The sequence below is a fragment of the Lemur catta genome, chromosome 9, assembly GCF_020740605.2.
Source record: "Lemur catta isolate mLemCat1 chromosome 9, mLemCat1.pri, whole genome shotgun sequence".
NCBI lineage: Eukaryota > Metazoa > Chordata > Mammalia > Primates > Lemuridae > Lemur > Lemur catta.
Genome location: NC_059136.1, coordinates 58135975 through 58153717, shown reverse-complemented (window position 1 = coordinate 58153717; position 17743 = coordinate 58135975). Strand labels below are relative to the sequence as shown.

At 33.8% G+C, this 17743-nt stretch overlaps 1 protein-coding gene across 1 annotated transcript in view; it reads right to left on the bottom strand.

Annotated features, from left to right (window-relative positions):
- Positions 1–17743, bottom strand: part of RGS22 (regulator of G protein signaling 22) — a 110223-nt gene that overhangs the window by 50347 nt on the left and 42133 nt on the right. The window contains exons 11-14 of the mRNA XM_045560401.1: positions 15057–15190; positions 7291–7402; positions 5796–5921; positions 4739–4840 (exon numbers count right to left, since the gene is read on the bottom strand). Coding sequence (XP_045416357.1) covers positions 4739–4840; positions 5796–5921; positions 7291–7402; positions 15057–15190 — 474 coding nt within the window. The remainder of the gene's footprint in view (positions 1–4738; positions 4841–5795; positions 5922–7290; positions 7403–15056; positions 15191–17743) is intronic.

The window sequence follows — 17743 nt, the reverse complement described above, 5'->3', positions numbered from 1 at the left end:
CATACAATTATATACACTATGCCAAAAATAACAAGCAACTATGTTACTGGTTTATATATTTACTATGCTGTACTTTTTATCATTATTTTAGAGTGTACTCCTTTTACTTATATAAAAAAGTTAACTGTAAAACAGCCTCAGGAATGTCTTTCAGGAGGTATTCCAGAAGATGATATTGTTATCATAGGAGATGACAGCTTCATGTATGTTATTGCCCCTGAAAACCTTCTGATGGGTCAAGATGTGGAGGTGGAAGACAGTGATATTGATGATCCTGACCCTGTGTAGGCCTAGGCTAATGTGTGTGTTTGTGTCTTAGTTTTCAACAAAAGTTTAAAAAGTAAAAAAATTTTTTAAATAGAAAAAAGCTTATACAATAAAGACATAAAGAAAAAATATTTTTGTACAGCTGTGTAATGTGTCTGTGTTTAGGCTAAGAGGCTAAGGGTTATTACAAAAGAATTTAAAAGTTTTAAAAAATTATAAGTTATAAAGTAAAAAAGTTACAGTAAGCTAAGGTTAATTATTGAAGAAAAATATTTTTAATAAATTTAGTGTAGCCTAAGTATATAGCATTTACACAGCCTACAGTAGTGTACAGCAGTGTCCTTGGCCTTCATATTCAGTCATCACTCACTGACTGACTTACCCAGAGCAACTTGCAGTCTTGCAAACTTCATTCAGGGCAAGTGTCCTATATATATGTATCATTTTTAATCTTTTATACCATGTATCTTTTCTCTGTTTAGGTATACAAATATTTGCCATTGTGTTCCAACTGCCCATGGTATTCAGCACAGTGACACGATGTACAGGTTTGTAGCCAGGAGCAAAAGGTTATGCCACATAACCTAGGTGTGTAGTGGGCTAGACTATCTACATTTGCATAAGTACACTCCATGATGTTCACACAATGACAAAGCCACCTAATGACACATTTCTCAGAATGTATTTCTGTCATTAAGCAATATATAACTATATTGAAAAGCACCAACGTTGATCAGACAGGGAATCCAGAATGATAGAATACAGAAAATGGAGAAGTAGAAAGACTGAAAGAAATAACAGCTGAGGATTTTCCAGAATTGATGAAAGGCATGATTCTTCAGATTCTAGAAGCAACTTAAATCCAAGAAAGATAATTGTAGGAGACACATTGAAGTGAAATACAGAACACCAAAATCAAAGAGAAGATTGTAAAAACAAACAGTGAGAAAAAGCATCTTCCTACAAAGGAGCAACAACATACTCTTCAGTAACAGTAAAGAAGCCAGAAGACAATAAAACAATATCTTCAAAGTGCTGAGAGAAAACTGTCAACCTAGAGTTCTATATTCAGCTAAATCATCAATAAGAGAATATAATAGACATTTTTAGACAAATAAAAGCTCAGATAATTTTACCACTAGTAGACTCTAATGAAAAAATTACTAAAGGATATTCTTCCCAAAGGAAGGAGATGCAAAAGCAGTAGTAAGCAAAAAATTTGTTTGTGAATAAATTGAAATGAATATTGACAGTACTTAAAAAAAGATGGCTACTTGGAGGGTATAAAACAAAATTAACATAAATACTATACAAAAATTATATGTAAAATGGGCAAGGTATGGCAAAATTAAAGTGTTCTAAGATCCTTGAATTGTTTTAGAGGAGGATAAAGATAATGATTAATTTTAGACTTTACTAATTTCAGTATGCATATTAAAATTATAAAGGTAAAAATAGAAATAGAATGTATAATTTCCAAATCAGTAGAGGAAAATAAAATGTAAAACATTATCACTACCTACATTTTACAGAATATGAAACCAAGGCTTATTAAAACTGACTGACATGACAAAGTTTACCCAGCTAGTAACTAGTAGAATGTGACAAATGCATGTCTTTCAACTCCCAAGTTCTGTGATTTTTTTTCCTTCTATGTCATATAGCCTCTGATCTAGGTGATACACTAAAATAATAGTGTTGCCCTGATGTCCAATTCAATAAGGCAAAAATCTCACACAGCTGCAAGAACATCATTATATTACATAGTACTTTCTGGTAAAAGTGCTGTGAATTTACCTAGCAATTCTCTTATTCCTCATTTCCATTTCATTCTTACCTACCTCTTCACTTGCTAATTCTTACATTTTCCATATAATTCTTCTCCTAGATTCTAATTTTTACTATTTTTTCTCTCTTCCTCTTTCCCATTTTTTATTAAATTTTGTATGTATATATTTGTAAACATGTATATAATTATATTTATGTATCATACATGTTCATTTAATTTAAATCTCAATATGTGTGCTATACAGAGTGGTAGATTCTAAATGCATAGTTTTTGTTGGGATACAGTTTGTTTGAAAGATTTCACAAGTTACCAGGCAGTGGTACCCAGGTCTGTTTGATTCTGTTGTAGTACTTTCACTGAAGCAAGTATGTAATGTCAAAAAAGCTGTAGAACTATCTTTGGTAACAATCTAGTTTCCAAATCTTAGCAATGAGATATGGTCCCCTGACAAGCTAATGTTAACGTCAAAGATTTTGTCTCTACCCTATGGTGGTGATTCCCTTTCTCCTTGCCAAGACCATTTAAATTGGTTTCTAACTGTGTGCTATTCTATCTTGAAGCCATGCAATGAAATCTTCAGGATGTGCCCAAGATAGGAGTTCAAACTCTTGGACTCTTTAGTAACACATAATCACTGTTACTAACATCCCTACTCCTACACCTAGTTTGCCTACAGATATTTCTACAGTATTTCATGGGGCAATAAAACTTCAGTGTATTTGTATACAGTATCATGTCAGTCCCCTGAAATCAACTCTTAGTCTCCTAGCATGCAACTTGGCGGATATATTAAAATATAAAATCAAGTTCATAGCAACTTTAACATAATGCCAGTTGATTATATTCTGCCATTGGCATTATCAATCCAAAGATCTATATTGTAAATGCACCCTTGAATAAAGCAATATAATATTTCTATTATAAAGAAATAAATGGTATTTCACACTTTGAAATAAATCAATAGGATTATGGTATTACAGGCAATTCTTGTATCTGAAGGCACAGAAACCTTGAATAATTAAAACCTAAACCAATTCAGGCAATTGCTTCTCTAACCAAAAAGTAAAAGAAAGTAACCATAGATGTAAGAAGCAAATACACCTAAAAAAATCACATGGATTTGCTCCTTTTATTTCTCCCTGTTGATCCCTGAAAGCAAATGTCTCCATTGTTCTCCTTCTCTGACCCTGCTTTGATTCCTCAAAAGAGTACCTAGAAAAGCATAAAAAGTTTATAGGTTTTGATAATCCCAAAACAGAGTAATCCAACTCTGAATAACCAAATCTGTGTCCTGTTTTATAACAATTTATTGCTAGTTGAATGATACTATTACTAAGAATTTAAAAGTCTACCAAGCACAAATAGAATTTCCTTTTTTACGAGCACATGGAAATATGGTGATTATTAACAAAAAAACCCCACTTAATTGAGCAGCTGAAGATTTCTGAAGGAGTACTCTTTGTAGTAGTGAAAACATAATAAAAATAATGGATGGTACTTTTAGCAGACAGGGGCAATAGGTTAGGAGACCGCGGATAAATAGAGAATTCCAGGTAAAGGATTAACAAGCAGAACAGTCAACTGTGTGGTCTCAGAAAATAGCACTGTTGAATTAGAGATATAATTTCATGATTCCACGGAGACAGATCTGGGCTATGTAGGAGCTGAAGCCCTTATTCTCACAGTAAAAAGTACAAAGTTCTGTCAGCTGATTTACAAAGCATAGTTATTAATGCCAGAATGTGGTGGAAGTAATACAAAACATCCACCAGTATGCTCTGATATCCTGAAGAAGATTATAAGATAATAAATAAAATGGTGAAGCTAGTTTTTTTAGCATTGTTCAGGGGGAGGTCCTCAGGAATGGGGTTATTCTGGATTATAAAATCACTTAAGTGGCAACAGATACAGATTATCAGCTTTCTAGGCTTGGAGATCTCTCTAGAAAACATCAGAAGAGCCTAAGAATAAAAAACTGAAAAGTCAGCTTGAGTCATAATTCTATACTCTTTCCTTCCTCCCCCTAAAAGAGGCTACTCTCTCCCCCTCCTCTCCCTTGTAGGAATCCTCTGTTCTTCCTTCTCTATTTTTTATTCCACGCTCCTCTATTTTGCTTCAAAGTGGTTTTGAAACATTCTTTCCTCCACTGAGTGTCTATCTTATATGGTGTGCAGCACAGAGCCCAGGCAACAACGTGAGGCCTGCACCACAGAGAGTCAGTCAACATCCTTTCCTGCTCTTTAAACAGGCCAACAGCCTAGTATGCTCACCAGGGGATGTCTGCAGGAAGCTCAGAGAACGACACTGGTCAATGTCTCCACTCCCAATCACTTCAATGATTCATTACAAGTCCACTCTCGGGGTTCTCTTTTAAAACACTCACAACCAAACCAAAAAGGTATAAATTAGAAAAAAAGATGAGATGTTCTTTATTGGAAGAACAAGTAGTTGGCAGCAAAGAGAAAATAAAGCAAACCAAATAAAACAGATAAAACTGAAAACCCACAAATCAGATTATAAAATAATATTCTGTTGACATTTAAATAAAGTAATCCCATGGCAACAATTTAACTGCTGCCTTTTGCCTGCAGTCCCAGATTTCTCTTGTTTGGGACTAGACACAATTTTTATTTCTCTGTGTACTCAGAGCTTCACACTGAACCAACATTATTTACTACTTACTTGTGCTTGCTTGCATACTTTAAAAGGCTGAAGTGTTTCCTGATAGAAAAGCTGATGATAAGCTTGTAGGTCAAACCAAAAGTACACACTGTTCTTCCACAACTGCAGATGGAAAAAGTATATAAATTATTACCACCCAATTATTAAAGCTCTACAAATTTCTAATTTCAAATACAAATAACTGTTTAGCTCCTTGCTGTTACCATAAATCAGGCTGAATTAAAGATGGTTTTAATCTTCTACCACAAACTGGCAATATACAAAATATTTATTGGTATTGTTGCTAGAACATTATATTTTTGCATGTATGCCCCTCACATAATTGTCCATTAAAGTAGTAAGCATTCTATTAATAGTTAATGGTTAAAGAGTAACCACATATTTTTGGTATGAAAACAAAATCTGAAGGTATTTTGATATATATAGGCAAATGTGTATCATAGCAGAACCAAACATTATTCTAATAATGTTAAATACTTTACATTTAAATACTTTACATTTGAGCAAAATAAAGACTTTTTGTGATTAAAAAAGAATATTTGATAGGAGGCTGAGGTGGGAGTATCACTTGAGCCCAGGGGTTCAAGGTTACAGTTAACTACGATCACTGCACTCCAGCAGCCTGTGTGACTGCCAGAGTGAGACTCCATTTCTTTAAAGAAAAAAAACTGAAAAACAGAAAATAATTTTGCTATTATATATTGTAACTTGTAATTGTTAGAATTATTAAAAAATTAAAGGACTGATAGAAATCAACTCTCAATCTAAAATATATTATACTGAAATACAATTATATGAAAATAAGCTATTGTTAGTCATGGAAGTTAATCCTTGTCTATCTCTATTTTACTTTTCTTTGTAATTTCAGTAGGTTAATGAACCAAAGAGAATTATAATTAAGATATTTAAATTTTTACTAAATATTAAGTATAAATTTTCTTGCCAGAGATGGGAATTTTAACATCAAATATAATTTTTTGAGCACTGAATTATTTCAACACTTCTTATTTTTAAATGAAGTAAAATTATAAAATTAGATTTTAAATAATTTTTTTACCTTGTTCCCTGAACGCTCACAGAATTTAGTAAAGAAGAATCCAGCTCTACTTTCTACATACAAAGATTGCAACAAGTTTTCCATGTCAAATCCTACCAAAGTTCCAACATCTAACATGGTTTTAACCTAGATAACAAAACAGAAGTCCATTATCCACCCAAATACATTGTGATTTTTTATGGCATTGCATAAGAGGGCTTCATAAATTCTGCCAGGCTGTCATTTTCCCACTAGACTATTTTATTTTTGTATCATATTTGTAATTAATGCAATATGTTTGCATCTGTCCTATAAGATTCATTTATGGAGCCCAACTATAGCAGCAGAATTCATTTTGTTATTAACCAATCTGATTTCAAACGTAAAGTTGAAGCAACTTCCCAACCTCAATTATTTTCATAATTTTAGGAGTCTTCCAAATCTTTGTTGGTGGCCTCTTTCCTACATATTTACTGTTATTTTAGCCTTGAGGTGCTGCTATTATAGCTACAAGAGAGTTATAAAAAGAACTATCTTCAAGGCCTCTCAGTGCTGCTCATTAACTGTTCTTAGGGGGTCCCTCTTTGGACAGTCTGCCCTGTACAGGTCATGGCCTCCACAGTGTAACTGGCAGTGTAAGTTCTCATAAAACTTTGCTGTTTATGGGCTTCTCTGCCAACAATGCTGGCAACCCTAATACAATTTTTGAAACACAGAAAGCTGACTATTTCTCCAAGCACAAGAGTGACTCCAGAATATGAAAAAGTATCTACTACTCACTTTAACTCTTTGCTATTTGTTTTGTCTTTATAATCATAAGTGTGGTATGAATAATTTAGGGTTTAAGTGAGGTTCTTATTCTTTGTCATACTGTCTATCTACTTCCCTCTTTATCTGCCTGCTAAACAAATTCTGAGGTGAGAATTTAATGTTCTTATGATGTTTAACTATCAGAATTCCAAACTAAAAAATCATTGTTCAGCAGGGAAAAAATTCCAATTAGAAGAAAGGAAAACTATTGTCTTAAAATAAAATAAATAGTCACACAAAATTATAGCTAAGTATTTAGACTGTATTGGGACTGCTAAGGTTCCTACCTAACATATAATTCTTAGGGAATATGAAATTTTCATCTAAAACCTGAACGTTTAATACATGTTATCAGAGTACCTGCATTCTGGAGATACCTTCCATTTTAAAATTCTAGACCTCCAAAGCATAACATCAAATACTATTTTTTATCAAGTGTTAAAAAGTTTATAAAAATACTAGAGGGTCTTATTTTGTGTTTGAGGTATCATCAAACGAAAACCAGAACACAATCATTTTTGAAAATAGTAATCAATGAAGAATATAGCACCTTGGTACTACAAAAGAAACACAGGAAATTTTTGTGTAAAAATCCTTTGGCAAGGAAAAAAAAAATACTATGATAAATCAATAAAAATTTTCTAAAATCAGGGAACATTGATCAGTTAAATGAGAAATCAGCTTATTCAGTCCTCAAAATACTTACCTTGGGTTCTTCTGTGTAAGTATACTTTTGATCCAGCTGGGGCTTCAGACATTCAGAAATGTCAGTAAAAGATGTTAAATGAATAATTTTGCTTTCTGACATGTGCCTTGACCTAAATGATAGGGATGATATCTAATTGATAAACAAATTTTGATTACTTTTGGTATACATGGCACCAAATCTTAGGAGTACTTCTGAACAATGTGAGAGAATCAGAAAAATAGCATAACATCAGTTCCGCCCTAAAGAAGTGAGTTGAGAAAATGAGGCATAGAAAGACAACTCTCAAAATAACTTCTGGTTGACTCCATTTGAGAGAGTATATTATAGATGCCAAATGACTGGGATGGATAATAAATACGGGAGTGTAAGCATGAGACATTCCTTCAACCTATATTAAAGAAATGAAATTTTTCCTGAAAAATTAGTAGAAATATATTTTGTGTACATACCTGAGTGTGTGTGTGTGTGTGTGTGTGTGTGTGTGTGTGTGTGTGTGTTAGAGGGGTTCTTTAGATAGGAAGAATAGTGAGCAATAAATGAAGGTATGTAGGGAAATCCTTGTTTAAAAGGCAGCAAAGATAAACAATTCCCTTAGAGCAAGAAGACATTAATAGTTAAGTGAACACTGTATACTACATACCAAACACTGTGCTAGATATCATTCATATTATAATATTTAATCCTCAATACAGGTAAGATCCATAGGGAATTATACAGATCAGTTTGGGGTGAGATAATGGAAGGCTCTGGAATTACACTAATGACTTTGGACATTATCTTTTTACATTTTCCTATCTGACTCCCTCTTTTTTAGGCCCCAATTTTATAGCTGTAAAGGCCTATATTGGAAAAGAAAAAGATCTCAAATCAATAACCTAACCTTCACCCTTAAGATATTAGAAAGAGAAGAACTAAACTGAATCTTCCCACAAAGAAAAGCCTAGGTCCAAAAGGCTTCACTGACAAATTCTATCAAATACTTACAGAAGAACCAACATCAGTGCTTCCCCAATACTTCCAAAATTAGAAAAGGATGGGATACTTCCCAATGTATTCTATGAAGCAGAATTGCCCTATACTAAAGCCAAAAATATCTTTAAAAAAAAAAAGTACAGACCAATATCCCTTATACATATAGAAACTAATATCCTCAACAAAATGCTAGCAAACTAAATCCAGGAAAATATTAAAAAGATTATATACCATGAACCAGTGGGGCTTATCTCAGAAATATAAAATTGGTTTAACATCTAAAAATCAATTAATGCAATACACCATATCAATAAAGAACAAAATCCACATGATCATTTTAGTAGATACAGAAAAACCATTTGACAAAATCCAACACACATTCATGATTTAAAAACTTCAATAAAGAACTTCCTTAACATAATAGAGAATCTATGAAAAATAGCTAACATCATACTTAATGGTAAAAGGTTGAATTCACCCTAAAACTGGGAACAAAACGAGGGTGTTTGCTCTTACCACTTCTATTCAGCATTGTACTGGAGGTGCTGACTGAGGTAATTAGGCAGGAATAGGAAGTAAAAGACATTATGATCAAGAAGAAAGAATTCAAAACTGTCTTTGTTCTTAGATGATATGCTCTTGTATATGGAAAATCCTAAGAACTCTGTTTAAAAACTACTAGAACTCTTAAATAAGTTCATTAAGGTCACAAGGTACAAGATAAATATTTAAAAAATTGAATTTCTATACACTACCAATGAACAGTCCAACAATGCAATTAAGAAAACATTTCTATTCACGATAGCTTCAAAAAGAACAAAATACTTAGAAATAACTTTAACAAAAATGCTCTCCCCTAAATCCAGTTACTTTTAATTTTTATTATCACTCATTTCAAATTTTTAAATCCAATTTTTAAAAAAGAGTAATCTATCTAATACTACTCAGCAATAAAAGGAACAAACTATGGATACATGCAACAACTTGGATAAATGTCAAGGGAATTATGTTGAGTAAAAAAAAAAAGCTAATCTCTCAAAAGGTTGCATACTTCATGATTCCATTTATATAACATTCTTGAAATGCCAAAATTATAGAGATGGAGGACAGGCATGGTAGCAAGGCTGAGGTGGGAGGATTGCATGAGGCCGGGAGTTTGAGACCAGACTGAGCAACATAGTGAGACCCCCATCTCTACAAAATAATACCAAAAAAACCCAAAAAATTATAGAGATGGGGAACAGATTAGTAGTTGCCAGTGGCTAGAGGAATAGGAAGGGAGGGAAATAAATAGCTGTGGCTATAAAACAGTGGCACAAGAGATCCTTGTGATGAAACTGTTTGGTATATCAACTGTGGTAATAGTCACAAAAGTACACCTGTGATCAAATTATATAAAACTATACATACACACACAAGTGCATATAAAACTGGTAAAATATGATGAGAGATGGATTTTTATAAATGCCATTTTCCTGGATCTGATACTGTACTATAGTTATGCAAGCTATTACCACTGGGGACACTGAATGAAGGGCATACGGGACCTTTCTACATCATTTCTTACAACTACATATAAATCTAAAATCATCTCATAATTAAAACTTAGAAGAAGAGTGATCTATATCAATTAGTTCCTCTTCACTTTCAATATATTCTTCCAGCTACTGTCATCTGGCTTTTGACTCTTGAAAGTTATCTTTGTAACCCTATCAATAACTTCATCATTAATAAAACACAAAGGGCCGGGCACAGTAGCTCACGCCTGTAATCCTAGCACTCTGGGAGGCCGAGGCAGGCGGATCGTTTGAGCTCAGGAGTTCGAGACCAGCCTGAGCAAGAGCGAGACCCCGTCTCTACTAAAAATAGAAAGAAATTAGCCAAACAACTAAAATATATACAAAAAAATTAGCCGGGCATGGTGGTGCATGCCTGTAGTCCCAGCTACTCAGGAGGCTGAGGCAGTAGGATCGCTTAAGCCCAGGAGTTTGAGGTTGCTGTGAGCTAGGCTGACTCCACGGCACTCTAGCCCGGGGAACAGAGTGAGACTCTGTCTCAAAAAAAAAAAAAAAAAAACCACAATGAACGCTTACTGCTATTATCTTGACTACTTTACAACATTTAACATCCTCTTAAAATTCTTTCTTCCTTTGGCTTCCATGACACCACTCTTTCCTGTAGCTGCATCTACCATCTCTCAGATTACTCCTTGGTCTTCTCTTCTGGCTCCTATTCTCTGCCTTTACTGTAAAGCTTGATAACTTAGTTCTTCTCATTATACATTACTCTCTCTCTCATGATCATCTCGTCCATTCCCACAGCTTCAACTCTCCCCTAAAGTGTAAAGCTTCTCAAATTTTTTTTACATGTGGTTGATCTCTCTCCTGGGCTCGGGAGCTGTATTTCAACTCTTTTGGACATGTGTATTGCAATGTACAATATATCCTAATGTAGTTTTAAATTTTTTACTGAGACATAATTCACATTTTCAACACAAAAAAATTTGTGTAAGCAAGGATGTGGAGAAATTGGAACCCAATGTAGTCTTATCTCAGCCTTCAAGAGTACCTTGGGCTCTATATTCACTCATTTAACAAATGTTCATTGAACACATACTACGTGCCAGACACTGTAGTACACACTGGGGCACTCACCTAGGGAGCACCCCAAACTGAACTCATCATCTGCCTCCTCCAATCCTACTTTTCCTCCTTCTAAGGATAGCAGGTTCACAGGAAATAATGTAAAATAGTTCTTAAACATATGAAAAATGTTCAACTTCAGTCAAAATAATAAATACCATTTTAAAACCTTTCTGGTTAGCAAAAGTAATACATACTGTGTTGGTGATGGTATGGTAAAAAAAGGCAATTTCATACATGTTGATGGGAGTATTATATAAATTGTTACAACTCCTATGAAAGACAATTTGGCAATATCTAGCAAAATTTAAAAAGCACATGAACTGTGACTCAAGAATTCTACTTTTAGGAATTTATCCTACAGATATATATGTTTATATATATATATGTATGTGTGTGTGTGAGAAATATAGAAATGTTCAACAATATCTACTGTAACATTATTTGTAATGGTAAAAAATACAGGAAACCATGTCATATCCATCAATACAGTACAAATAAACTGGTATAAAATGAAAGAACCAGACATAAGAGAAAACAAAATGATAAGAATAAGAACAAGAATCAAAATAGATTATAGTATATCTAATATATCTTGGGAGAAAACTTCCAAGATACATTAATAAAAAATTAAAAAACAAAAAGGCACAGAATAAGTGTATATAGCTTGCCACTATTTATTTTTATTTTTTTATTTTATTTATTTAGTTTTTTGCCATAATTTTTTTTATTTCAGCATATTATACATGTACAAAAGTATAGGTTACGTATATTGCCCTTGCTCCCCTGCCCCCCCTGAATCAGAGCTTCAAGTGTGTCCATCCCCTAGATGGCATGCATTGCACTCATTATGTATGTATACACCCGTCCCCTCCCCCCGCCCCCAACATCTGCCCGACATCCTAAATGTGCTCTTAGGTGATGATCAGTGAAACCAATTCGATGGTGAGTACATGTGGTGCTTATTTTTCCATTCTTGGGATACTTCACTGAGTACAATGGGCCCCAGCTCCATCCAGAATAATACAAGGGGTGCTAGATCACCATTGTTTCTTATAGCTGAGTAGCACTCCATGGTATACATATACCACATTTTATTAATCCACTCATGTATTGATGGGCACTTGGGTTGTTTCCATATCTTTGCAATTGTGCATTGTGCTGGATAAACATTCGAGTGCAGATGTCTTTTTTATAGAATGTCTTTTGTTCTTGTGGGTAGATGCCCAATAATGGGATTGCTGGATCAAGTGGTAGGTCTACTTGTATCTGTTTAAGGTATCTCAATATTGCTTTCCACAGAGGTTGCACTAGTTTGCAGTCCCACCAGCAGTGTATGAGTGTTCCTGTCTCTCCACATCCATGCCAACATTTATTGTTCTGAGACTTTTTGATAAAGGCTATTCTCACTGGAGATAAGTGATATCTCATTGTGGTCTTGATTTGCATTTCCCTGATGATTAGAGATGTTGAGTATTTTTTTTCATATGTTTGTTGCTTGCCACTATTTTTGACCTATGTGTACATATCCAATTTTTATAAGTAAAATAATTTAATTTTAATAAATGACACAAAAAACTCTCCAGTTCTTCACCAGTGCATAGAAAATAATCTCCAAATTCCTTAATGTGACAGATAAGAAATTTCACATTCTGAGCCTCATTTATCTCGTTAGCCTATCTCCTGCTTTTTCACTGTAATACTCTATACTCTAGCCATAACAATGTATAGTATAGTTTTCAAAAGTCAGCTTTTCTCTCAACTCATGCCTATATGTCTTTTCACTTGTTTCATCACCTGAAAACTGAAGATTATGCCTTCTTCATGGGATGCAGTAAGAATTAACTGATAAAATGTAAATAAAGTGTCAACACCATAAAAGCTCATTATCTGCTACATTTCGATATGGCAAGCAAGTTGATTTGGATCAACCTCACATTGAAGACAAGTAAGCTGAAAAAAATATACAAATAAATCTGCTTAAAGGCATCTAACTGCTAACAATGTAGTCAAGAATTATTGAGTCAAAACCCAAAGGATAAAAATCCATGGAGGTGACTTCAGCATTTGAGGTTGCTTTATCCTGAGGGTTTGCTAATAATGAAAGGCACCTAGTAAACTTAGTAGCACGTTTAACAGAGTCACAGGCACCGATAAATTCTTCATTCATACTTTTGGTTGGGAACTCCAAGGGCTGCACCCTAGTAGTAAGAGTATACTAGAAGTAAACCAATCCTTGCATATACTGCAGCATAATTTTGAGTTGTTTTGTTGGCTCAGAAAAATCCCTGGAATTGGATTAAGATGATCACAGGTTACTAGTGCTTGAATTGTCTGGCAAAAGAAAAAAAAAATCCCTTCTAGAAAAATATAATGTAAAACCTAAGCTTCAAATAAATTCTGCACACAATTTTTCCAATAAAATGTATAGTATAAAATGAACAAAAACAAGACACAAGATCAGAACAGACAACAAGAACAAAACCAGCTAAAAACAGAACAATGGAAAGGAGTCACGGGAGCTCCAGATATTAAAAATATCAGACACAGACTTTAAACAACTATGATCAAGGAGATAAAACAGAAGAACGTTATCTCAGCAGAGAACTGGAACCTCTAAAACATGACATATCTATAAAAGAACCAAAGAGAAATTATAGAAATAAGAAATACAATAACTAAAGTTAGAAACTCAATAGATGTAATTAAGGGCAGATGAGATATAGTTAAAGAGAGAAACAGTGAAGTGGACGATAACAAAATTACCTGGAATAAAGCATGATGAGTTGACAGGATGAAATATAGAAGACAGGATATTAGAGGATAAATCGTGACGTTCTAACTTACATGTAATTACAATTCTAGAATAAGAGGAGAGAAAAGTGCGTTAGAAGCAGTATTAGAAGAGATAACAACTGAGAATTTTCTAAAACTGATGAAAGACATCAAAGCCACAGATCTAATAACTCCAGGTTGGCTACATAAAACGAAACCTACACCTAAACACATCAGAGTAAAACTGCAAAAAAACAAACAAAATAAAAAAACAAAGATACTCCTAAAGCGGGATATCTTTGTTTCATTTCATTTCATTCCCTTTAATCTTTAAAGGAGAAAAAGATATATTATCTTCAAAAGACCAGCAATTAGCCTGACAACTAGTATCTCAGCAGAAACACTGATAGCCAGAAAACAATATAATATCTTCAACGTGCTAAAAGAAAATAACTACCAAGCTATAATTTTATACCCAACAAAAAATATTTAAGAGTGAAAGTGACCACAATAATGAATCCTGAAGACATTATGCTAAATAAGACACACACAAAAGGCCACACATGTATATGTATATATTCCATTTATATGAAATGTCCAGAATAGGAAGATCCATAGGTATAGAAGAATAACAGCCAGGGGCTGGGGGAGGAGGAATACAGAGTGACTGCTAACAGGTATGTGGCTTATGTTGGGTATAATGAAATGTTCTGGAATTATATAGTAGTGATGGTTGCACAACTTTGGGAATACACTAAAAATCATTGATTATACACCTGAGTATGATTAAAATCATGAATTTTATGTCAAGTGAATTTTATCTCAATAAAAAAGAATGAAAATTAAATAATAAATTATTAAATAAAAATCATTCGTTCCCTGGTCATATAATAAAATAATTCAAAGTTAATACCAAAGAGTATTCTTCAGGCTAAAGGAAAATAATGCCATTGGAAATAAAGAACAATGAAAAGGGTAAATATGTGGGTAAATCTAAATGAATAAAATAATATACCATATTAAACAAGGTAATATTCTTGACAGTCTTACGAGTTCTCAAATTTGAGAAATACTGAATTATTGAATAGAGCCAAATAAGAATTAGAAGGCAATCTTCTCAGAAAATTATTGATTGTACAGCTCATGACAGGCTGGAAACCAGAGGCACTATCTCTCCAAAATTACTAATATCTGGAATTCTACTCCTAATTTAAAGTATGCATGGAAAGTATAAGCCTCTAATATATAATACTGAAATATAAGAAACCATGTAAAAAATCAATGTACTAGTCTTCAATTTCTATTTAGTTTTTAAACTATTCAAAAATCATACCATTGCAGAAAAGCAACTGATACACAAAAAGCTGCACCTACCCTTTCTCAATCACATCATTCTTAGAAGAAATTGGATACAAAGACTCACTCTTCTCAGGTTTTTGAGTTGCTGTTTTTATTCTAGGTGTTTTCTTGAGAGATTTAGAAGGTTGTAATAAGCTGAATTCCTCTTTCTAAAAGGTAGTAACATAATGAACAAAATGAAAAATGAGCAAAAGGGAAAAAAAAAAGGAGAGAGAATAAAGTATATAGCTCTGCACACACACCTCAAATTTGTTCAGCTCACTAGAGGACTTTTTCCCTCCCTCTACCTCCTGCCGTGCTTCCCAATAGAATAGAAATTTTCTCCTTCTCCAACTACCACTTTTATGCAACCAGCAAAGTGAAATCCAACAGCAATTTAGACTATAAGAAAAGAGCTAAAGGCTTGTATATTCATACTTCCACCGATGTGAAAGAAGACTCTTTCCTGGAGGAAGAACTTTGCAAAAACTTTTCTTTATTCTATAACTAATATAAACATATACAGCTAACGTGTGTGTGTGTGAGGGGGTCACAAAGCAGGGAAATGAAACAAAGATACCCATTGTCCATTAGAGGGGATGGATCTATATCTTCTCAGCACTATTACCTTCCATATTTGGACATTTTATTTTCAAGATTATTTTTTCCCATTCTTTCTTGTACCCCATGGGGCCATTCTTAAAATTTCTTTATGGTAAAAGTTGACAATTTAAATCCAATATATGAGATCTACACACATGAATCAAGAAAACTATAAACAACTAAATGTCCAAATGGAGGAGAAAGAAACAATTACCTGAGTATAGGATATACATAAATGTAACATTATACAATACTTCAAAATAGTGGTTATAAAAATGACGACACATGGAAAAATACTTATGATAATACAAAAGTATAAGTGCATGAAAACAAAAAATTCATAAGAAACCTAAGAGAAAATAAGTTAGTTGTCTAACAGTAGGTGAGATCGGAAGTGATTTGTCTCTTTCTCCAGTTTTCAAATTTACAGTAGTTTTATTATTTTCGTAATTTGAAAAACAAATATAAAAAACTTTTCTAATATGTCAGCTTCCATTAGAATATAATATATGTTGCTGGAAAGCAAGGAATATATTTATGATGTTTTATTATCTAGAACAAACAATAAAATCTTACATATACTCCATGTAGCCAATAACTATTAAGATTTTTTTAAGAATTCTATAAACAAAATGAATAACTTAAGTGTATTCTACGTATAACTTCCCAGGTATCAGGGCTCACATCTGTTTTAGTAATTTAGAACTCAGCAAGAATTAAATACCACTCAGTAAATAACAATTACCACAGGAGGCTGAGCTTTGGTATATCATACAAAAGTCGTCAAATTCAAAGAAAGAAAAAGTACAATGGAGATTATCAGAGGCCTGGGGGGAAGGAGAAAAGGGGAGTTGTTTTTAATAGGTGTAGAGTCAGATTTGCAACATGAAAAAGTTCTGGAGATTTGTTTCACAAAATTGTGAATATACTTAACACTACTGAACCACCTAAAGGAAGTGAGGGGGCAAGTCATGTAGACATCTGGAGGAAGAGTGCTCCAAGCAAGGCAAACAGGAAGCACAAAACCCAGGGGTTATGCTTGGTGTCTTCAAAGATGAGCAAAGAGACCAGAGTGGATGGAGTGGATTAAGTTAGAGAATGGTGGGAAATGAGGTCAGGAGGTTAGCAGGGGCTTTCACAAGTTGTGTAATGACTTAGGATTTTGTTCTGAGTTAGAGCAGAGGCCACAGGAGAATTTTGAGCAGATGAATGACATGATCATATATTTTTAAAGGATCACTGTGGCTGCTTGGTAGAGAATAGACTGACTATAGGTTTTCTTTTTTTTTTTTAATGTTAATAGATTTAGGGCATACAAGTTGAATTCCATTACATGTATACATAGTGTAGTGGTGAAGTCTGGCCTTTTAGTGTACCCATCACCCAAATAGTGTACATTATATCCCACAGGTAATTTTGCACCCCTCACTTCCTCCCAGCCTCCCCCCCATTTGAGTCTCCAACATCCATTATACCACTCTGTGTGTCCTTGCATAGCCACAGTTTAGCTCCTGCTTATAAGTGAGAACATGTGGCAACTATTTTTCTGTTCCTGAGTTACTTCACTTAGAATAATGGCCTCCAGTTTCATCTATTTGCTGCAAAAGACATTATTTAGTTCTTTCTTATGGTTGTGTAGTACTCCATAGTATGTGTGTATACATATATGTACACACACACATAAATATTTATATATATGCACACACACACCACATTTTCTTTACCCACTTATCAGGTGATGAGCATTTGGTTGATACCATACCTTCGCAGTTGTGAGCTGTGCTGTGATAAACATACATACAAGTGCAGGTATCTTTTTGATATAATGATTTCTTTTCCTTTGGGTGACACCTAGTAGTGGGATTGCAGGATGTTTGAGAAATCTCCATACCGATATCTCCATATACGTTGTACTAATTTATATTCCCACCAACAACTTACAGCGTTCCCTTTTCACTGCACCCATGTCAATATATGTGGTTTTTTGACTTTTTAATAATGGCCATTCTAACTGGAATAAGATGGCATCTCATTGTGGTTTTAATTTGCATTTCTCTGAGGATTAGTGATGGGAAGCATTTTTTCATATGTTTGCTGGCCATTTGTATATCTTCTTTTGA